The sequence below is a fragment of the Muscardinus avellanarius genome (assembly GCF_963383645.1).
Source record: "Muscardinus avellanarius genome assembly, chromosome: 9".
In the NCBI taxonomy this organism is placed as follows: Eukaryota; Metazoa; Chordata; class Mammalia; order Rodentia; family Gliridae; genus Muscardinus; species Muscardinus avellanarius.
In genome coordinates this window covers 99192886-99216211 of record NC_137795.1, presented here as the reverse complement: position 1 = coordinate 99216211, position 23326 = coordinate 99192886, and the positions used below count along the sequence as shown (strand labels likewise).

General features: G+C 46.2%; 1 protein-coding gene across 1 annotated transcript in view; it reads right to left on the bottom strand.

The window, feature by feature from the left end:
* The window catches only part of TBXAS1 (thromboxane A synthase 1), a gene marked incomplete at both ends in the record, with an annotated part of 178816 nt that overhangs the window by 82531 nt on the left and 72959 nt on the right, over positions 1–23326 (bottom strand). The window contains one exon of the mRNA XM_080701748.1: positions 15642–15738. Coding sequence (XP_080557874.1) covers positions 15642–15738 — 97 coding nt within the window. The remainder of the gene's footprint in view (positions 1–15641; positions 15739–23326) is intronic.

Genomic DNA, 23326 nt, shown 5'->3' with positions numbered 1-23326 from the left:
TGGACTGAACCCTCAAATCCCCAAGAAACCTGTGAGCAAATAAATCTTCCTTCCCAAGTTACACAGTCAGGTCTTTGGATTATAACGGGGAGAATGTTGACTGAGACACTACCCCAGGCTTGGGCAAGATAGTGAAGCAGTCACAGTATGGTCTAGGGAGCGTGGCCTGCCTTTAAAGCGGGTTTTTCTGGCCTCAGTTTCTCAGTCTGTGAACTGGAAATGATTCCATAACTCTCACTATGGCTGCGAAGCTTCTCACTTAACTATTTATTGAGGGCCTGGTATGTTCCAGGCCCTTCTTTAAGTGCTTGGAAAAGATTTGGAAACAAACCAAAGTCTCCTGGCCTCATTAATTCCAGTGGGAGAAGGCAGACAAAACACATAAGAAGTAAATTGTGTAGTCGGTGGGAACAGGGAAAGGCATGATATTAAATGGATCTGTCGGCCTCCGGCTCTTGGAACAGGTGACATTTGAGCAAAGCTCATGGGAGCCAGTGGGGAGGGGACGTCTAGCTCCAGAGAACCACCACAGCAAGCCTGCTAAGAGCAGATGAGCTGGTGCTGGAGAGGAGGGAGGGACCAGGGTCGGGGAGGCCCCAGGGCTGTGTGTGAAGGGTCTCCGCAGGTCTTCTACTCTGAACAACATGGGCATCGCAGAGTTATGAACAGAGGTGTGTCTTGAGTTGACTTGTATTTTAAGGAATCGGCGTTTTGGTGTCGAGAATAGATTGTGGGGACCCAGGGAGGAGGCAGGCAGAGCCATCAGGAGGAGCACAAGGTCCAGGAGAGAGAGGGTGGTGGCCCAACCCAGGCTGATGGCCACAGAGACAGAAGGACAGTCATTTAGATCCGGCATGCTCTGGAAGGCAGAGTCAACAGGATTTCCTGATAGATTGGGTGTGGTGGAAGAAAGACAGGAAAGGGGTTTGGACTGAACAACTGGGTAATTAACCGAGTTAATGTGTTAGAAGCAATTTGAGCCATTCCTGGCATGCAGGTTTATTTTTTTGGTACCTTGACTCATCTCTCAAGGGGCTGGCCTTCTCATAAACTAGATTTTCTCTTTACCTGAAGGTCTCGGTCCCACTCTGATTCCCTTTCTCCTTTGTCTGCTCCTTTTCACCCTGTAGAATGCAGCTGAGAAAATACCTCCCTGAGGAGGAAGTCCTATTGCCTGGACCGCACTCCGAGGCTCCCATACAGACAGCATCTCACACTCACTTCCAAATGATTATTTTTAAAAAGTGATTTTGAAGAGTCAGTATAAGTTCACTCACAGCAAGTAGTGCCCAAGTAACCTCATTGTTTTTTCTTCCATAGGGAGATCTAGAAATGTGGGAAACAAAACATTTTATGATCTCCAAGGACATTCTTACAGGGGAAGGGGAAAATTAATGGGTGGGTAAATAATTCCTTTGGCTGGTAGAGCAACCAAAGACAAATAGAACTCTGTCCGTCTAGAAGCAAACAGAGACCCACCGGCTCCTGCACTTCGCTCGGTCCAATTGAACGTTGTATTTGCCATTGTCATAGTTAATGACTGATTCGCAGAAATCTCAGCTGAGCAGACTGACGTGCACGGGGTCACAACCGAACATTAAACTGGACCTCCTTCTCACAAGCCAGCACAGGCCGATTCCAATATCTGATAAAGACTTGCAGGAAAGAAAAATGACAGGTCACTATTTCTCATGAACAGAGATGCAAAAATTTAAAAATATTAGCTAATAGAATCCAGTGATAATGCTGAAAGAATAATTCATTGAGACCACAAGGGATTTATCCTAGAAATGTACCTTTGAAGAGCAAGCGGTGTCACCTGCTGTATTAACGGAGTAAGGGAGAAAACATAAAATGTCAATAGAGGCAGGAAAAATATTTGATGAAATCCAGCACCTCTACACGATCATGACTCTCAGTGGACTATGAATCTAGGGGAAATTTCTCAACCTGAAGAGTGACATTTATAAACCTTCAGCTAACATCGTACTCAATAGTGAAACACCTAACACCTCCCAAGATTGGAAACAAGACAATTATGTTCACTATCACGCTTGAATTTGACATTATAGAGAATATGATATGGCAAGAAAAAGACAAGAAATATGTAAAAATTGGGATGTAAGAAACAAAACAACTTATAGATGGCATGATTGTGTGAGACAGAAAATCCAAAAATAACTAAAAATAACTATTAGAATTAATATTCATAAGATTGTTGGGTACAAGTTTATCATAACAAAAACTCTTTTATTTCTTGTGTGTATGTGGTGTGTGTGTGTGTGTGTGTGTGTGTGTGTGTGTGTGTGTGTGTGTGTGTACTTGGGAATGAACCCAGGGGCATTCTACCTCTGAGTTACACCCCAGCCCTTTTTAACTTTTGGTTCAAAACAGGGTCTCACTAGGTATATGTGTCTTACTACTTACAGAGGCTGTCCTCAATCCTGTGGTCTTCTGGTCTCAGCCTCCCAAGTACTGGGATTACAGTTATATACCACCATGCCTGGCTAAAAAAGACTGTTTTATTCCTATACAAGGGTAAAAGACTAATTGCAAAGCAAAATTTTAAAAATACAGCTTACAATAATGATAAAACTACCAAATATTCAAGAACAAATATAACAAAGACTGTTAGGATCTCTACACTGAAACTATAAAACATTTCTAAGCTAAATTAAAGAACAACTAGATGAAGAGAGAATCCACATTTGTGTGTTAGAAAACTCAATATGGTTACGCTATCAGTTCTTCAAAAATTGACAAGGTTACTCAAAAATGTACACATGGAATCAAAGGACTGGAATACATGGGGAGAATTTGCACCTCCATCTTCCAAGGTTTATTATGACGCCATGCTATTGAAAGAGTGTGATATGGGTGGCCCGATAAGAAAATCGACCAAGGGCATGAGATCAAGTCCAGAAATAAATGCATCCCTCTGGTCTCTGAGTTATAACAAGGGCACGTTCCACTAAGTTGGGATTGGGTGGTCTCCTGAATAAGTGGTACCAGGGCATTTGGATATCAACACAGACCCGAACCTTTGTCATGTACAAAAGGAATTGGAGGTGAATCCTAGTCTTAGGCAGGAAAGGTAAAGCACAACTTCTAGAAGAATACCTTTGTGACCTTGGAAGTAGGCATCTAAAGCGGAATATCAAAAGCAGAACCACAAAAGAAGACTCTGATCACCCTGACTTTACTGTCAACAAACGCCATTAGGAGACAGAGCAGCAAACCCTGGACTCGGAAGAGAGTCACAATGCTCCCATCTACAAAGACTCAGCAGGGCACGTGTGGATGACAATAAACGGATCAGAAAAAGTCAGACACCTTTGAAAAACGAGAAAAGGCTTCCGAGGCACAAAGGGACACGTCTGTGTGGCCAGTGAGTGTACAGAAAGGTGCACAGCCTCGCTCCTCAGTGGATAAACACAAATTAAAAGCACAGTGAGATCCGCTGCCACCCAGAATATAATTATAAACAATGTTGAGGTGGTGTGGACTAGGGCATGGACCAACTGACTGGAGCTCTGTTCCAGGGCCAGTGGGGACATCACCTTTCTCAGCCGCCTCAGAAAACCATTCTGCGCTATGTATGAAAGTCATACATGCATACCTGCCTGCAGCCTAGCAATTCCGCTCCTAGGAGCAGGTGCAAAGTGCACTTTCTGATATGTCTATAGCAAGTTCATTCATAACAGTAAAAGCAAACTAAATGTCTGGAAACATGCCGGGCATGGTGGCGCACGCTTGTCATCCCAGCATTCGGGAGGCTGAGACCTGAGGATCACGGTTCGCGGACAGCCTCAGCTACTTAGTGAGGCCCTCTGCAACTCAGTGAGACCCTGACTCAAAATAAAAGAATAAAAAATAGGGCAGGGGGTGTAGCTCGGAGGTCGATTGCCCCTGGGTTCCATCCCCAGACCCATAAAAAAAGAAAAGTCTGGAAACAAACTAAATGTCTAAAAACAGAAGAGTAAATTGAGTATTTTATGCTAGAATACTAAATAGCAATAAGAAAGATGAACTAATGCATTTCACTACATAATATAGATGAATCTCACAGACCTGTTGAGAAAAAAAAAAGCCAGAACAGAAGGACACATACTATAAGTTTTCATTTACATAAAATTCAAGAGCAGAAAAAAGGAAGCCATTAGTGGTAGATGTCAGTGGAGTGGCTGACTCTGGATGGGAAGGGTAGGGAGTGGCATGAGGGAACCCTCTGGAGCACTGGAGACACTCTGTATCTCGCAGGGGTGATGGTCACGTGGGTGCATACCTATACAAAATACACTGAGCTTCACACCCATGTTCATGTATCAAAGTTATCTCAATGTTAAGTGATACTAAATCATAAAACTCATTTGGACACACTTGTAGGCTTGATAAACATAACATGAAAACCAAAGGATATAACCATATGGATTTATATTTCAAATTAAAATTGAGTCACTCAGACCATAGATGACCTGCAATAACTCACATTAAAAAGATTTTTGGAGCCTTATCCAGGCGTGGTGGCGCACACTTTTAATCCCAGCATTCGGGAGGCTGAGACCTGAGGATCATGGTTCGTGGACAGCCTCGGCCACTTAGTGAGGCCCTCTGCAACTCAGTGAGACCCAGTTTCAAAAATAAAGAAAGGCCAAGCGTGGTGGCGCACACTTGTAATCCCCGCGCTTGGGAGGCTGAGACAGGAGGATCGCGTAGGTTCAAAGCCAGCCTCAGCTACTTAGTGAGGCTCTCAGCAACTTAGTGAGACCCTGTTTCCAAATAGAATATAAAATAGGTCTGGGAGTATAGCCCGGAGGTAGAAAGCCTCTGGGTTCTACCCCTAGTACCACCAAAATAAAATAAAATAAAATAAAGAATAAAAAAATAGGGCAGAGGGTGTAGTTTGGAGGTCGAATGTCCCTGGGCTCCATCCCCAGACCCGCAAAAAAAAAAAAAAAAAAAAAAGATTTTGGACCCTTAACTGACCACAAGCTTGTTGTGCTGTTCTGGGTATCCTGTGCCAGGAAGAGAGGAAGCCTGGCCTCTTGCACTGATAGCAGCTTCTGGTCTCAGGAAGAAGTGTTTCATGGTGATGTGTGATGGAATTAGGCCCCAGTATCTCGACAGTGTTTTTCAGACATGGACCACATTTAAAAAGGTATATTACAAGCCATCAGGGAATCCTCTCTGCCCAGGAATCCCTTGGTCATTTTTATTGTTGTCATTATTGTTTCTTTTGTTTTGTGGTGCTGGAGAGGGAATCCAGGGCCTCCCACATGATAGGCAAGTGCTCTGCCACTGAGCTGTACTCCCAGCTCCTGGCCCAGTTTTACCTCAGAGTCTGTCTTCTGCCCAGGCCCGAGGTCACCGCCTTTCAATGACCTGTAGGAGGTGGGCGGCAATGCATTCCTCACTGGTTCATATCAGTCTCCCTGACTTTGGGCGGTTGCTGGCTTCCTCAGTCTCTCTTGCAAGTCTCCTTGGAGGCAGGTGACTGACTTTACCTCACGGGGATTCTCAGCAGATAACAGTTCTCCAGGTAAGCAGAAGATTCCCAGGGCTACTGTGACACTTTGGTGGTCATGATACCAATATGGCCAAACTCATTTAGTGGTCAGTATGTCAAGCAGGCTCGTAGCATGGCATGCTTGGCCAAAAAGCTGATCTCCACCATTCCTGGATGCTCAAGGAAGGCCATAGTACAACCTGCCTCTTCCTCACCTGGATACAGGAAACATCTGGCGCCCTCACCCCCCACACCAGATTCCGATCAGCCAGACTTGAGAATTCTGTCACCTGAAGTTCTCTACTTGAGGCTCTTTTCAATATATGACTTTTGCAGTCTGGCTGTACAAAGAGTTCAATCAAGCAGGGCTTGAATTGTGGTGCTTTGAGATAGTAAAGATGTTTCCTTTGCTAAAGATGAAAGAAGTATTTAAAATACTAAAAGTAAAAATTGTACAGGTCTCCTTTCCTCCCGCACTGAATGACTGTCATTCATCCTCTGTGCCAACAGCAAATGGCCACTGAAATGATGCCAGCTTCCCTCTCTCCACTCCGGCTCTGACTGGCCCCGGAGAGCGGCCACCAGGTGAGGCTGTGAGGTGTGGCCGCGGCTCACAGCGTGGCTCAGGAGCTAAGAAATGAGTTCAGGCTCCATCTGCCAAGCTGGCTCCGGCTGGTGGCGGGGACGTCTTCTGATTTGAACAGAAGCATGGCGTGGCTACGGCGCCCTGCCTGGGAGCCTCTCCACTGAGGGGAGGAAGCCGTGCGTGGGCTGTTTCTGTTAGCCCTGCTTGTGACGGGCCTTTCCTGAGCAGGGAGGGGGTGAGGGCTCCTTCGATCCTCAAAGGAGACCCCTCAGTGGGTCTCAGCAGAGTTCTCGCCCCAGCAGTGTTAGCAGCAGGGTGTCCCTGGTGGGGAGCTGTTCTCCTGAGGGTCTGAGAGGGAGCTCTGCCCTGCCCTTGAAGCTGAAATGGCTCCATAAAATGCTGGTGGGAATTGAGGCTCAGAGAGGTTGAAGGACTGGCCCAGGGTCACTGAGCTAGGCAGAGCCAGCCAACGTGGGACAGGACTTCATTCCTTTCCGTGTAAACCGAGGCCTTTTACCATGCTGCTGGGCTCTGGCTTAGAAGAGGGGTGAAAGCCGGGCGTGGTGGCGCACGCTTGTAATCCCCGCGCTTGGGAGGCGGAGACAGGAGGATCGCACAGGTTCGAAGCCAGCCGTGCTGGCGTAAGAGACCCTGTTTCAAAAATATGAAATAGGTCTGGGAGTGTAGCCCGGAGGAAGAAGGGCTTCCAGGAACCCCAGTACCACCAAAAAAATAAATAAATAAATAAATAAAATAAAATAAAAAAAAGAAGAGGGGTGAATGGCAAGGAAAGGGGGGTTATGTAAACAAGATTGGGGCAGGGAAGAGTGGGGGACAGGATGGCTGGCACGGAGATTGACGTCCACAGCATGGCCGGGAACACGCCCCTTGTGAGACTAGAGTTGCTTCTGTGGTGCAGTTGTACTTCTTACCCCAGAGCGAGGGGTTAATCTCCTGGTTTACACATCTATTTCTACTTGTGCCACCACAAAAGGTAAGGCAAGAGACATAAATATAAGGACAAAATTTTACTTCCTTCTTTTTTTTTTTAAATACTAAAGTTGACTTCCTGACGAACTGAATCCAGTAAGGCATAAAAACAGGAAATAACCTTCCACAAGATTTTACACTTAAAAAAGAAAGTTCTTCAAGGCAGAGAGAACACCCAGGTTCTGAGAATCAATACCTCTGAATGCCATTCAGTCCTCAGTCCTAAGGCTTCCTGAGGTACCCGGTTTCTTTCAAGATGGCTAACGTGCAGACCAACCCATCATGTCAGAAACTTGCAGCCAAGAGGGTTTTACAGACTGCATGCAATTCCATGTGTCTGAATTCTGCAGGACAAGCCATGTCCAGACACAAGTAGAACGGGTGAAAGGGGAGGCACCCAGGCAGGGGACAGCACCCCATCCTGCTGCCCCTGGCACTTCCCATCAGCACCTCAACCAGAGAGGAGCTTCCAGTGCTGGATGCCTGCATCACAGAAACATTTCACATAGAACTAAAGGACCTACTTCAGAAGGGAGGGCCCGGCTGAACACGGTGGCACATGTTTGTAATCCCAGCTATTCAGGAGATGGAGGCAGGAGGATTGCAAATTCGAGGCCAGCTTGGGCAATTGAGCAAGACCCTGTCTCAAAATACAAATCTTACAAAAGGGCCTGAGGATGTAGCTCAGTGGTAGAGCACTTGCCTAACAAGTTCAAGGTCCTGGGTTCAATCCCCACTAGAAATAAGAAGAGGGGGTGTCGGGCAAATGAGGTTACTCCCACATTTCAGGTTTCCCTGCTTTCTGCTGGCTGGCTGTGCTTGCAGGGAGGATTTCTGCCTTGCTCAGACCTGTGGACCTAGAATGTGGGGTTGACTTTTCTCTTGAGGTGCACTGCTAAAAAAAAAAAAAAAGTAAATAAATAAAAATTTAAAAAATTCCAGGTTTGCGTGAAGCACTGAGAGCTTCTCTTGGTCATACCCAGCAACCTCTTCATGAAAATCGTAGCTAGCACGTTTGTAAACCTGAACCTGAACGTCTTTATTTACTTGCTGTGTTTCAGTTAAGGGAACGGGGCCCAGGAACTCTAGATGGACAGGTCTGCAAATGTGGCCAGAGGAGAGGAGCAGCTCAGAATTGGGTCCTCCTTGCTGAGTTACTCTGTGATGGGCCTGCACATTCCCCGCTTCTCTGGAAGGGGTGAGGCTGCAGATGCAGAGAGTAACAAGGTTTCCTGTGACTAATCTGCTCCTCCTTTCAGTCATCTCAGCCAGGGCCAAGAGAGCTGCGGGTTCCCAGTGACTCACCGGCTGATTCTAACGCCATGGGGTGAGTGGATGAAGCAGCCCTTTGAGAGGCTAACCCTGGGGCGGCCAGGCCCCTGAACTTTTATAGATCTGCATAAAACCCTCACCAAATCCATCACATGGCTTTATTAGTGCATTGTATTTATACATCCTAATGGGGTAAAAAACTTGTGTGGGCATAAATGCGCACATCACCCAGCCGGCCCCCGCCCAGTCCCCACCTCACTCCCTCCCCACCCCTCCCTCCCATGCTTGGCTTAGTGGTTGACTTCGATATGAATAAGTACATCAGGTGCTTTAAAGATGGTTTCCTTCTCCCCCCTCCCATCCCCTCAGTTAGGTTGCCTTGCTTGCTCCTCTATAGGATCTCCTTTTTCACCCGGAGTTCCTCCTATGACCTCGTTCACCCTAGCTTTCACATATTAGGGGAAGCATCTGATTCCTGACTTTTTGCAACTGACTAATCTCGCTTAGCATAATGTCCTCAAGATCCATCCATTTCCCTGTAAATACCTCAGTTGTATTTTTTTTTATGGCTGAGTAAAATTCCCTTGTGTACATATCGCACAGTTTTGCAATCCATTCATCTGTTGATGGACATCTTGGCTGGTCCCATAGCTTGGCAATGGTGGATGGCGACCGACTAACACAGCTTCTGGGTACGGCTGACACTCGCTATCACATGGCTTTAGATGTGACATTTGTCAGTGGCTCTATCTATGCCTGAAGAGGTGATCGCTGCGTTGCAGGGGAGACCCTGAAGGCTGGTACCTACCTGTTTCAGTCAACGTTTTCATTGCTGGGATCTAATAAGCCTGACCACACGTGACTTAGAGGAAGGTTCACTTTATTTATTTATTTTATTTTATTTATTTTTGTGGGTCTGGGGATGGAACCCAGGGGCATTTGACCTCCGAGCTTTACCCCCTGCCCTATTTTTTATTCTTATTTATTTACTTATTTATTTTGTGGTACTGGGGTTCCTGGAAGCCCTTCTACCTCCAGGCTACACTCCCAGACCTATTATTACAATTTTTTTATTTGGAAACAGGGTCTCCTAAGCCAGTGCGCGGCTGGCTTCGAACCTGCGTGATCCTCCTGTCTCTGCCTCCCAAGTGCGGGGATTACAAGCGTGCGCCACCACGCCCGGCTACCTTATTCTTATTTTGAAACAGGGTCTCACTAAGTTGCGGAGGGCCTCATTAAGTAGCTGAGGCTGCCGTGAACTGCGCTCCTTGGGTCTCAGCCTCCTAAATGCTGGGGTTACAAGCGTGCGCCACCACGCCCGGCTGAGGAAGGTTTACTTGCTCACAGTTTTGGAGATTTTAGAGGTTTAGTCCATGTCATGTCTGGTCTGCAGAGCTCAGGTCATGGCAGTGGGGCGGGGAGGGAGGGAGGGAGGGAGGGAGGGAGAGAGAGAGAGAGAGAGAGAGAGAGAGAGAGAGAGAGAGAAAGAGAAAGAGAGGGGGGAGGGAGGGAGAGAGCGCTGCTCTCATATCATGGAGGTCAGAAGCCAGAGAGATAACAAGGGGAGGAAGGACCTTATATAATCCCCAAGGCCCCCCCCCAAGGCCCCTCCCTGGCCACCAAGCCCACATCCAACATGGCTGCCTCGTTTCCAGGAGGGCTAGGGGACATTCTAAATCCAAACGATTAGAGGAGACGTACTCCTGTCACCCATCCCACCTCCATTTCACATCCAAGCAGCACAACTGGGGTCAAGTGAGCCTACGGCTGCGCCCACTCTCCATGCCACCATCTTGGACCACAGCCCACACCTCCACAGCAGCGGGTTTCAGGACTGGACACATCTCCGTGTCCCCCGCCCCATCCAAATGGAGCAAACGGTCGTGGGCTGAAGACCAGCCCATCTCCTATCACCCATCCCACACCTCAACGTTGGGCCTTCACGGGAGGCCAAGAACAAGTTCTACCACTGGTGCTGACCATTTCTGCTCTCACATGGGCTTGGCTTCAGTTTCCACGATTAAAAAACAAAAACAAAAAACACAAAAAAACCACAAAAAGCCAGAGTCCTTCATGACATCATTGAATACCTGACAACCAAAAAAGCTCATTTAAGACGTCCATGCTGGGCATGGTGGTGCCTGCCTGTAATCCCAGTTCTTGGGAGGCTGAGGCAGGAGGATTACAGGTTCCAGGTCGGCCTTAGCCAATTAGTGAGACCCTAGGTAACCTAATGAGACACTGTTTCAAAAAAAAGAATAAGAAAAGGGGTTATGGGATTATAGCTCAGAGGTAGTATGTCCCTGGGTTCAATCCCAAGTACCAAAAAGAAAAGAAAAATTCAAGGAAAATTCTCTAAGACCTGAGGGTCTGGGGCAGCTGGGGTTCGGGAACACTAAGACTGCGTAGTTGGGTGTAACGGTGGACTGTGGTTGCACCGACATGGAGTGATTGCAGGAAGTCCTGCGTCCCCCAAAGAGGCTCAGGGACTCCACGTGGAAAATGGTCAAGATGGAGCCCAGACACCACGCAAGCTCCAGGGCTACCAAAGTCGTGGACGGGACAGTGCACGGTGAGACCCACCACCTCAGTCTGAGCATGTCTGTTCAGACCACTGTTCTGCAGTTTGGAAAATGATAAATATCCAACGATTTGGGAATTCAAATCTTTGTCCAATGCTGACGCGTGTCGGGGAGTTCCCTGCAGCATCACCCCACCTCCAGTGAGTGTGCTCCACAGATCCCTCACGGATGCTCGCAGCTCACATCAGCTTCCCGAGTCACCAGTCTCCACCAGGCTCCCTGGTCTGGCCTGGTGAGCAGGGACAGACCCTCAGCGTTGGAAAAAGAAGCTCTGCTTTCCTTAAGCTCCTTTTCACTTAATGCATCAAACTACCACGCAGAGGTGTTTCTGCACCACAAGGGACCGTTTCGGGAAAGCTTGCATGGAGCAAGCGTTTAATGTTTACTGAGTGAATGTATAATAAAGCTGACTCTCTGAACACTTAAGTAAGCAGGGCTTATTAGACAGAAGACAGCCTGGTGTCCGGAAGGAGAAATCATGCCTCACTAATCTCCTCGAATTCCTCCAGCAGATAAATAAGCGTATGGAAAAAAGGGAACCCAGTTTAATTTGACTTTCAAAAACCTGCAAGAAAATCCCACTCTACTGACTGTTTTTTAAAAAAAATTTGAGCCACCGAGGGTTGCTTTATCATGAATATGGAATTGGCTTAAAGACCATAAACAAAGTGAAAGATAAGTGGATACGTCCCCAGATGGAAAATGATAAATACTAGGGTTCCCTGGAGATCTAAGCCACGCGGGATCTCTTTCCGTCTTTGTGGGTGTCCTTCCTGGAGTAGTGGGCAGCGGATGTGCATGGTCACGTGACATTCCTACTTCAAGTTCACAGAGATCCAGTTTGGTTTGAACAAGAATATATTGGATACAGAAGAGTCCTGCTGCATTTGGTCACTGGGGTCTAAGAAAGAAGTAGAAGATAGAGTTCTCGGCCTTCAAAGAACTCACGACCACGTAATTACGGCAAAAGTCGTAATTTCCTTTACTGTAAAGAGTAGAAAGCACCGTGGGATCCGTCGAAAAAATGGGGGTCTCGGATCAGTGAGCGCAGAAGAGTTCAAAGAACGGGCAGAAGAGCGAGTGTGGACGGGGCAGCAAAGGCTTCCTGGAGGAGGCAGACTCTAAGGAGAGCCGTGAAGGGCGGCTGGGGTTTGGATGGGTGCAGAAGAGAAAGAGGGTTTTCTTGCTAAAGGCCGCTCCAAGGAGTGCTTGTCTTGCCTGCCACATACTGTATGGGGCTTATAAGCCTGGCCCCAGCGAGCTTCATAGCAGCTCAGGGAGGTAGACTGTGTCCCCATTTTCCAAAGGAGAAATAAGAGACTCAAAGAAGTGATTTTTTCAAGCTCACCCTGCCAATAAAGGCTTGCCCCCCGTCCCGTGGCCTCCCATTCTAGGGGACCGTCAGCGCATGGAAAGGTCCAGGGGCAGGCTGGGGAGAGGATGGAGGGCCCAGGCCGGCTGCAGTGACTGCTGGGACTGGGAGAGTGGGTGGTTAGGTGGGAGCATGTGGAATCGATCTAAGTGATGGGGCCCTTAAATCTTGTCTGGGGGACTCGAACTTAATGATGAAGGCTTAATCCTGTGTCGAGTGGAAGAGGAAGGAAACTGGAACCATACTCTGGAATTTGGGGCCCTGCACCTCCAGACCTTAGGAAGAAATTAGGGGGAGCCGGTCAATGGTTTGAGGAGAAATCAATTGAGGCTAAGAGTCATGTTCTTTGGTGCCCTCTGCTCAAACACAGAGGTTGAGTCTGTCCGCTCCCCTCACACCAGTCAGAGCGGGTCCTCTTCCGGGTCAGCTCTCTGGTCGTGCATCCTGGGTATCCTGTGGAGACACGCTGCTCGGGGACTCGGGTGGGCTCCAGGCCATGGAGGCTCCTGGAGCGCCTTCGCTGTCCACTCATGTGGTGGCCGTGTCCCTCGGCTCCCTTTCCACTTGCTGAGTCTAGCGGATTAACAGTCTACACTGAACCGTGGGCTCAGCCTGGAGGAGCCCAGTGGGGCAGAAGGTGCTCAGGAGTCTCTGGGCAGGGGTATAGCAGCGCCCTGCTCAGGAAGAGAACCCAGAAGCAGCAGAGAAGAGGTTAAGCCTCTGCAATCCTTTTGGCCACGCGGCAGTCCCCGCCTAGTGGCCACGTGGTGTCTGGAATTGGGCATGCTGCTCTGGGGCTGGAAGATGAGCAGGTTTTGGGTCAGTGGCCAATTACCCGATTAAACCTTCGCATCCAGAAATGTCCCCCGAGGCGGCCACTGTAATAGTGCAGTAAAAAGAGCTCTGACCTTGAGCCAGGAGATGGATGCAAACAAACCTGTGCTCTTCCTCCAGCTGGTCGCATGGCCGGGGCTGGTTGTCTAAGCTCGGGGAGCCTGCGTTGCTCCTAAGTTCTTGTGATGACAAACGCAAACAAACAGACCTAACCACCCGGGATGGTTCCACAGTACTGGACGCAGGAGGAGTCCAGGGGGTTGGTTTAAGACGCAGCCCAGGCATCTCACCCCCAGCAAGCTACCCTGTTCACATCCCCGTGGCCCTGAGCTTTCTGCTGCAGGGACATTTCCCATGCTGGCTGTGCTGACCTCTGCCATCTGCCTCCCTCGCTACACTGTGAGCTCCTTGAGAGCAGACCATGCCTTCTCTCTCTCTTTATTTATGTATTTATTTGTTTGTTTGTTTATTTATTTATTTTTGTGGATCTGGGGGTGGAACCCAGGGGCATTTGACCTCCGAGCTATACCCCCTGCCCTATGTTTTATTCCTTATTTTGAAACAGGGCCTCACAAAGTAGCTGAGGCTGTTCACAAACCACAATCCTCCGGTCACAGCCTCCCAAATGCTGGGATTACAAGCTGCGCCACCTCTGTCTCTTTTTAAATACCATTATTGATGCAATGTAATTATGTATCATAGTGAGAGTCAAAGTAATACAAACACATATACACACACGACTTGTGTGTTTCATACACCGCCCCTTCTCTCCCCTCCCTCCCTCCCTCCCTGTACATATTAGTGAGATTGGTGGTGAAAAACTGGAGGGATGGAACCTTGTTTGAACTGTTTTCTTCCTCAACATTCATTTTCCTCCTCCTCATACTACCAAAAGGCATCACAGATTCAATGCAATTCTTATTAAAATGCTCGTGTCTTCACCCTCCTCCTCCTCCTCCTTATTTTTCTTTTCTTCTCTCCCTCATTCTCTCTCCCTCTCCTCCCCTCTTCTCCTCTTTTTCCTCCTTTTTCTCCCTCCTCCTCCTCCTCTCTGTCTCCTTCTTCTCTCTTCTCCTCCTCCTCATCCTCCTCCTCCTTCTCCTTCTCCTCCTCCTCCTCCTCCTCCTCCTCCTCCTCCTCCTCCTCCTCCTTCTTCTTCTTCTTCTTCTTCTTCTTCTTCTTCCCTCTCTCTCTCTCTCTCTCTCTCTCTCTCTCTCTCTCTCTCTCTCTCTTTCTCTCCCCCCCCTCTCTCAATCCCAAAGGGATTCTATCTCCGAGCTACACCCCACCTATTTTTTATTCTTTATTTTGAAACAGTGTCTCACTGAGTTGCAAAGGGCCTCACTAAGTACCACAATCTTTCTGTCTCAGCCTCCCAAATGCTGGGATTACCAGCGTGCACTACCACGCTCTTGTCTTCTCTCTTTATCATCAGCCTCTAGACAGTGACCAGACTGTGGCGGGTATTTAAATGTTTGCCAAATGATCAACAAAAGAGTAAATACATTATCCGCAATCCCTTTAAGAATGCAGAGTGAGGTTTAATTTGACATCTCTTCCCCCCCTCAAAAAAAATGTGTGGTACACAATTGTCAGAATTCTCATAGGCATCTGTTTGTTAATTCACTTTAGACTTTTTCTATGAAAAGGAGAAAGTGAATTCCTGCTACAATTCCCTTCTCATTATTGGAAGATATGGACAGCATTGTCCTCCACCATTTTCTGTCACCGTTCTCATTTTTTGAGATTCCTTTTTCATCAAAGATTAAAAGCATGGTGGTATGCTTGTATATACTTGGAAGTACTAGGGACGCTGAGACAGAAGGATTGTAGGTTCGAGGCCAGCTTCAGCTACTTACGGAGGCCCTCCACAACTTAGTGAGACCCTGTTTCACTAAGAGTTATAGCTCAGAGGTAGAATGTCCCTGTGTTCAATTTCCCATTACTGCACAAAAAAAGATAAAAAGCAGGATATATAGTTTGCAAAACTGATGGGGCATGTGCATTCTTTAGTAGGCTGGAGTCTTGAACGAGTATAAAGGGTCCTCTTACACACTCTCGCTTTGACTTGGGGGTCGAGTTCCCTCCTGATCTTGTTTTCTTCCCTTTCTGGCCTTAATATTTTGTTCTTTCTGGAAAAGACATAAGCGTAAGTTCCTCGGGATTTTGCTTCCCTGCAGGTATGCGTCACCTTGCTCAAAGTTCCTTGGTCTAGCTTTGAACACAACTTTAGAAAACTCGCCTGGTTTTAGCATTTTTACTAGCCTTAAATCCTCTTGAGCTTTGGCTATCTTTCAGTGTTCCTTCAGTGTAAATACCACCTTTTTGTAGCAATCCAGTGCACCCTTTAAAAAAACAACAACAACAACCGTAGTTTTCAGTGGAACTGACTAAAATCCAACAGGAAGCCGCACAATCTCCCTATTAGGTCCGTCACGTGTTTCTAGCATCTTAGGCTGATTCCTCCATCCCTCAATACTCGGAGAGAAAGCTACGTACCATTCTGTTGGTGAAGTTGCTGAAGTTCTCAACCAACACCTGCTGGATCATGTCTGGCTCAGAAATAACGATATACATCCGACGGCCAAGGTAGTACCTGAGGGAAACAAAAGTTACTTGAAAACATGTTGCCTCTAACTCACTTCCAAGACAGGATTCGTGGTACTTTAGAATGAAAAGATAAAAGATAAACAGGAAGTGAATCTGTGGAAAGACAAAGAAACGTGTGGTCCAATCGTGAGCAACCACAAAGCTCTACTGATCTAACATCCAATTTCCTTCGACCAGCATTTGTGCAGTGCTCCTCGTGCCAGTCCCCGGGGACTCTAGATCGAATGAGGCCCAGTTCCCGCCTCAAGGAGCGTATAGCCTGATAGGAAAGACAGGTCTATATGTGCATATGCACTCAGAGCGGGCCCATAAGACCCAAGAGTAAGACAGAGAAGGAAAATAAATGGCAGACGTCAGTATTGTCTGAATTTGCAAACTATGGGGAGGTAGACATTCCAGCCAGAGAAAACTGATAGCCTTCTCTTGATACTGGAACAGTCTGAAGCAAATGAATAAACAGATGCCTTTGAGAACTCGGGAACAATTAAACCTGCTGGGGAAGGGCCAAACATCTGGCTTCCACACCTTTATATGAAGAAGCTCGTAGATATTTATGACATCCAGGAAGGGATGGAGGCGTGGCTCCACCAGGCAGCGGGGGTGAACGCCAATTGGAAGCAGTGCTCGCATCATGTCTTAGCTTGGTGCAGGAGCCGGGGCCGTAGCCGTCGAGGGTCTCATGGTCTGATTGGAGGACGATTAGGCGATCAGCAGATGGTGTGACAAGCATAAGTGAGGATGGAGGAGTGCCCAACTCTGGGCTTAGGAGAGAGCTTCCCACTCTGAGCTCTGAGGGGGAGCCCCAGTCAGTCCAGAAGGTGGGCGGCAGGTGAGAGGGGGACGCTCAGGGGGCAGCTGGAGCACCTGGCCAGGGCGTCCTGAGCACCCTAAACCAGCCGTGCAAAGAGCCATGATGGGAGTAGGAGCATCCCTGGGTAATAGGAGTGTGAGTTTGTGCTTTCAGGGTTGTAATTTGATCGCTGATGCTGGTGTATCCAGCCCAGAGCAGTAAGGAACAGGTTTTAAAGGGAAAGTCACAAGTAAACGCAGCCAACTTTGATCTTAGCTTTCTTACTCAGAACTTTTCACAACCCCTCCAAAACATAAATTTTTTAAAAAACTCATTTCCTTCTCACTGACTTGGAGAAAAAAATATTTGTCTAACACATATTAGGCATTCAAAAAATATTCATCTGAGCGATCATATTTTCCCAAACACTGTTGGAAAAATCTTTGGGCCATAGGAATTCAACAAACGTAGTACAGGGAAAGAAAGGACATCAGCTAGTTTCTTACTGACTTTAAACATAAAGACCAAAAATAATCTAATCAGGCCATAAATCAATGCTTTTGATGCTATAAAAATACAGACAGTGTCATGGAATCCTCTGAGAAAATACTGAAAGCTATGAACACCCTCCTAAAAAGTGAACACTTTAAAGTGTTTTGCATAAAATCTGAAGGGTCCTTAGATCCCTGAACCTACTCTAGAGCAATGTTTCTCTAACCTAAAATGTATTTTTTTTTCTTTTTTTGGCACTAGAGATAGAACCCAGAGGCATTCTACCTCCAAGCTACATCCCCAGCCCGATTTCATTTTTATTTGGAGACAGGGTCTCACCAGGTTGTCAAGAGCATCTCTAAGTTTCTTAGGCTGGCTTTGAACCCGTGAGCCTACTCTCCCAGCATCCCAAGTACTGGGATCACAAGCGTGAACCATCATGCCCAGCTCCTTAAAATGTGTTTAAAAGTCACCTTACCTTGAAGAAATAATAGCTGAAAATTTCCCCAATCTGGAAAAAGAAAAATTTACAGATTCAAGAAGCTGAGAGAATTTCAAATTCTTTGGGTGAACCCAAAGAAATCCACACCAAGACAATCATAATTCTAAGAACAAAACTAAAAGAGAAGGAAAAAAGCCTTGACGCCACCAGACAGAAACGATATCCAGAGGGAACACCCGTTCAAAGGACAGCAGAGTTCTCACCAGAAACTATGGGGACCGGAGAAAAGTGGTACATCTTTCAAGTTTTGAGAGAAAAGTACTGCCAGTCATCAGTTGTCCACCTGGTGAACACCTTTTAGGAGAGAAGTAGAAATAATAGCATTCCTAGAGAAAGAGAAACCAAGAGACTTTGTCACCAGTAAGAAGGATGTTTTCCAGCCAACAGAGAAATGATGACAGAAGAAAATTTAGAATTTTACAAAGGAAAGAGTCATGGAATGGGGGAAAGCGATAGACTGTCCTTTTTCTCATGAATTTCTTAAGTTATATTTGATGGCTGAAGCAAAAATGATAACACCACCTGATGTAACGAGGGTACTTAGAGGAAATACTTAGCACAATCATACTTCAAAAGTAAAGAGAGTAACGGAACCAGAATGGAAGTCAGGTTTCTGCACGTTGTTTGAAGTGGCAAAGCATCCATATGTGTAGACTGCGATGAGTCATGATGTACTTGTGCTACCACTAGGAGAGCTATGCAAAGTGGTACAAAAATTTAGATAAGCCAAGTGGAACGCTAACTAACGTCAAGCAACTCACAAAAAACGCAAGAAGAGAAAATAAATATATTACTGTATTTCATTTATAAGTAATTATAAATATAATGTAATAATTAGATACTAACATAAAAATATAGACTTCAGCTAAAGCAGTGCCAAGAAAAAAATTTGTAGGACTAAGTGCTACCTCAGAAATAAGAAAAGTGTGTGTGTGTGTGTGTGTGTGTGTGTGTGTGTGTGTGTGTGTGTGTAGTACTGGGGATTGAGCCCAGCGGCATTCTACCTCCAAGCCACACTCCCCAGCCCTTTTTATTTTAGTTTTGAAACGTGATCTCACTAAGTTGCTGAGGCTCTGGGGCGGCAGGCATTTGCCGCCACACCCAGCAAAAATCATAAATGAATAATTTATGTTTCTTTTCAAAGAAAATAGAAAAAGAAGAGTAACAAACCTAAACCACAGGAAAAGCAGGAACTAATAATGATAAGAACAAAAATCAATGAAGTGAAAAACAGAAAACAACAATAAAACAAAAGACTGGCTCTTTGGGAAAAAAATCAATAAAATTAATAAACCTCTAGCAAGACTAACATAGATGAAAAGAGAGAAGACACAAATCACCAATATCAGGAATGAAAGAGATTATTACCATAGATATTGCTGCCATTAAAAGAATAAAGGACTACTATAAACAACTTTAGGCTGATGTTTTTGAAAACTCGGAAGAAACGGACCAGTTCCTTAAAAATCACAAACTACCAAAACTCAACCAAGATTAATAAAATAATCTGAATAATTCTATAACAATAAAAATTAAATTTATAGTTTTAAATTTCCTGAGAAAGACATTTCCAGTCCCAAATGGTTTCAACAGAGAATCCTACCAAGCATTCGAAGAAAAACCAACAATAACTTTACACATCTCTTCTAGAAGGCAAAAGAGCGTGCGAATCTTCCCAACTCAACAATTCCACTTATGAGGACAGTATTCCCCTTATCCTCAAACCAGATAAAGTCAGTAGAAAGAAAGAAAGAAGGAAAGAAAGGAAGAAAGAAAGAAAATAGTATTTTTTACATCTTAAACACAAAAATCCTTAATAAATTAAGACTTCTTTTCCTGAAGATATTTTCTACTTCTTGCGAATCTATAATTATTATAAAATAAAAATTTTATAAAGTCACCTGGGATCTTAATAAACTATAAAGTCATAGCCATGCTTTCCACCAAGCCTGATCTACCAGGCTTGGATGGGGCCCCAAACTATGCAGTTGAACAGACTCTCAGATTCTGGTGCAGGAAGATTATAGCTATACTCGGAGAAACAGTGTTTCAGAACAGTGGATTGCAGACTTGGTAGATGGTCAAAACTCAAACGTGGAGCATCCAGAAAATAACAGCACCTGGCCCCACCCAGACACACCAGACTAGGGCCTCTGGGGTGGGGCCAGTCACCTCTTATTTTAATAGGCTCCCAGGGGGTCCTGATGCGATTGACAGTAAACAGATTAGAGACTCAAGTTAAAAACCCTGATCTGTAACTAAGACAAGTTCACACCTCTTCTCATTTCCTCAAATGCTTAGACGCAAAAGGAAAGCATTTGCTCTGTGGGCGCACACATATTTTGGTACTATGTTTGTATTGATTTTGTTATTTTCAAAATCATCTTACACATAATCTAGATTTTGAAAAAAAAATGCTTCTACATTTCAATGAAAGTTGTCCTTCCAAGTAGTCACCTTGGGAGCCTTTCTGCCTTTTTTCTAGCAATATTGCTAATGCTAAAAACAATTTTAGAACAATTCCTTTAGAATTGCCTCAGAGCTGGTTTATGAACCTCATGAGGAAACTGGCCCTGTTTTACATGTAAATTGTGTAATTTTGTGAATTTATATTTATGAAAATGCTCATCTGTAGATGAAGAGCTCCTGGAAAGATCATGAATAGAGGGAAACATAAGGGGCTCTCATCCTAAACATGCATAGCCTTTCTTTTGGTGCCTGGGATGGCTCCACGGTATTCATCCACCTACCACTCCTCGGAGAGCTACCCTCTTCAGTCCATGCAGTTCATATATGTATGTTTTAAATGGTGCAGTATAATTATACATTATAGTGAACTCAAACATGTTATGAACACACACACACACACACACACACACACACACACACACACACACACCACTTGGTGTATTTCCTTTCCTATCCCCATTCCATATAGTTCTGAAGGAGCTGTCAGTTAGAGCACCCTGCCCCTCTGGTCATAGGGATGGACTCACCATCCAGGCATGGCCAATCATAGCATCCTGTCTCCTTGGCAACTGCGACTGGTCCAACAGGTAGGCACATGACCCAATCAGAGCTGGTCAGAATCTTTCACTGGGATTTCTACATGAATCCTGGGACAACAAGCTCTGTTTCTCTTCTGGACCTGCTAAACTGGGACTATATGCATCTAGGGCTGTTGGTGGATTTTTTTTTTTTTTTTTTTTTTTAGCAACAATGAGACATTTTGTCTGCAGAAAGAACTGTGAGAAACCAGGAGAGACTTGCCACCACAGACAGAAAGACAAGGTAGGATGTACAGTTGTGCCAGAGGCTGTACTTCCTGCAGCTCTTGGTTAGCTCCTCCTAGCTTAGGGAGAGTAGTTTGTGCTAAGGTGAGTTTGACCTGGTTTCTATCGTGTGTGATCATGAATTCCTAGCTGGCCTGGGACCTCTTTTCCTCCTCAGTCTTGTGGATACCTGATGCCTTTTTACCTTCCCCAGCTCACTTTCCTAAAGTGGTCTGATCCTCGTTTTAGACTTTGACATGTGCTATGGGTTGAGTGTCCCCATCAAACTTCATGTTGACACTTAACCTTCATTGAGAGGTATTGAGAGGTGGGACCAGGTGGGCCTTTCCGGGTGATCAGGTCATGAGGGCTGTGCCTCATGCGTGGATCAGTCCAGTCGTGGATTCATGGACCCCCTTGAGAGTGGATCTGTTCTAAAGCCACTTTGGTTTTGTCTCTCGGATACACCCCCAGTGCCATAGGATATCCTGTGCCAGCAAGAAGGTCCCCCTCAGATGCCACCCCTCAACCTTGCATCTTCAGGCCTCTGAAACCATTTGCTGCATAATAAACCCCCTTGTTTAGAAATTCCCCAGTCTGTGGTATTCAGCCATCGCAACAGAAAATGAACTAAGACAGCCTGCACGCATGGTTACATCTTTGCTTCCTGAGGCGGTGTGGGGCCCTGGGACACCACGTGCACCAGAGCCCAGCAGGCGGCACGGTGCTCATCCAGCTCCACCACCTGCTCAGAGAAACTGGCAGTGTAGCTGCGAAGTCCTGACACTCTCTACAGCTGAAAGATGGGACTGAGAAGAAGGTAATCTCTGCAGTTTGCTCTACATTGAAGTCCTATTATCCCTATGAGTTCCAAAGAAAATTAAGTTATGGTTTTGAATTTTAAGTTTACTTTCTATAGGGTACAAAGACACTACCTATACCAGTGAACTGGCCAGCAAAGTATCTGGATGGGCTGTGGATTCTGCTCAGAACCTTTGTGCCAACAACCCTTGTTAGTATTCACTGAGTACTTGCTATCTGCCAGGCTTCATCTGAAGTCCATTCTCCTTATCATTCCACTGAATCCTCCTAGGAGGTGGACGAGGCAGATATTATACCCACTTGTCAGAACACAACACTGAGACTTAGTGGGGTCAAGTAATTTGTCCTAGATGGGGACAGACTGCAGCCTCAGAGCTGTCCCTGGCCAGGAACAGGCTGCCATGGCCTCTTCTCCCAGGTTGGTCTCCTCTGTGGAAGAGTTCTAGTGCAAATAGGTTTGTGAGAGAAAACAGCATCCCTCCCTGCCCCCGCCATGACTTTAAAGGTGGAGACTTAGGGCAGATTCTTGCTCAATGAACACCCCCCCCCCAAAAAAAAACCCATCCCGTTAAGGAGGTAAGGCCTTGCTTCCCTCAAATCCAAAGCTGTACACCTGGCAGGTAGACTCTGTTAGGGGCAGGAAATTCGTAACTAGTACGTATTTATACTTCTTTATGCACATAATAATTTGCTTATTCAACTCCAAAGCACCTGGTTGGAGAGAAAATGAAGGCAAATCACTGAGGCATTGTGCAGACAAAAATAACACTTGTTTGACTTGCTAAATTAGTGGTTTTCTTAAAAAAAACAAACTGACCAGTCAGTTCAACTAAAATAGCACAGCTGCCTTCTGGGGACCAAAGGAGGAGAGAATGTTGGTATCAACCAGGGGGTTGTCTGGCCCTGTTCCAGAAGGCCTATCCCTGCCAGGGGTGACCGGGCTAAGAAGACTATTTAGCAGGGGAGGGCCCCTCACAGGCACCACCACCGAGAGTGTCCAAGTTACACAATTGAACGAAAAGCAAGGTATAAAATAGTGTGTAGAGTCCCATCAATAAATAATAACCAATCTTAGTATGCATTGAATTAAACACCTGTTTACTGAGCATATACTCTGGGTCAGGCACCATGCTGCGTCCTGTCTGCAGATCCTTAAAACTCCGGAGGAAGATGGATCAGAGAGCTAACAGCACATATATCTGGAACTGGAAATCATGGGGCAATTTGACTTTGGGTGTGACACTTCTTTCAGGTTTCAACAATACGTATGTGCGACCCTCAGGAAGGGGAGCAGGACTCGTCACAGGGTTGGCCCCACGGAGGCCAAGCGAGGTCGGCGGTGCTGCAGCTGCGGCGCTGGCGTCTCAGGGACTCTGCTAGGCCTCCCTGTGTGATTTAACAGCTGTGTCACCTTGAGCAAATCACAGCCTTCTTGAATTGGCTTCTCTGATAAGAGGCTGTCAGGAAGGTCAGAGAAGAAGTTTGTCCGCTCAAAGTTGTATGTAAATGCAGACAGTGAAACTAGACTGTGAGAAGTGAAGGTCTTCTGCACACCTGGCAGGCAGCTGCACCCTGCTGGTGCCCAAAAAGCTCAGAGAGCGCTAAGGAGAAGCCCCACGCAGGCCTTTCCCAGGCTCCTTGGGCTCACCAGACTCCTCCTGGGCAGGGAGAAGCCTAACCCAAGAATCCTGGGGCT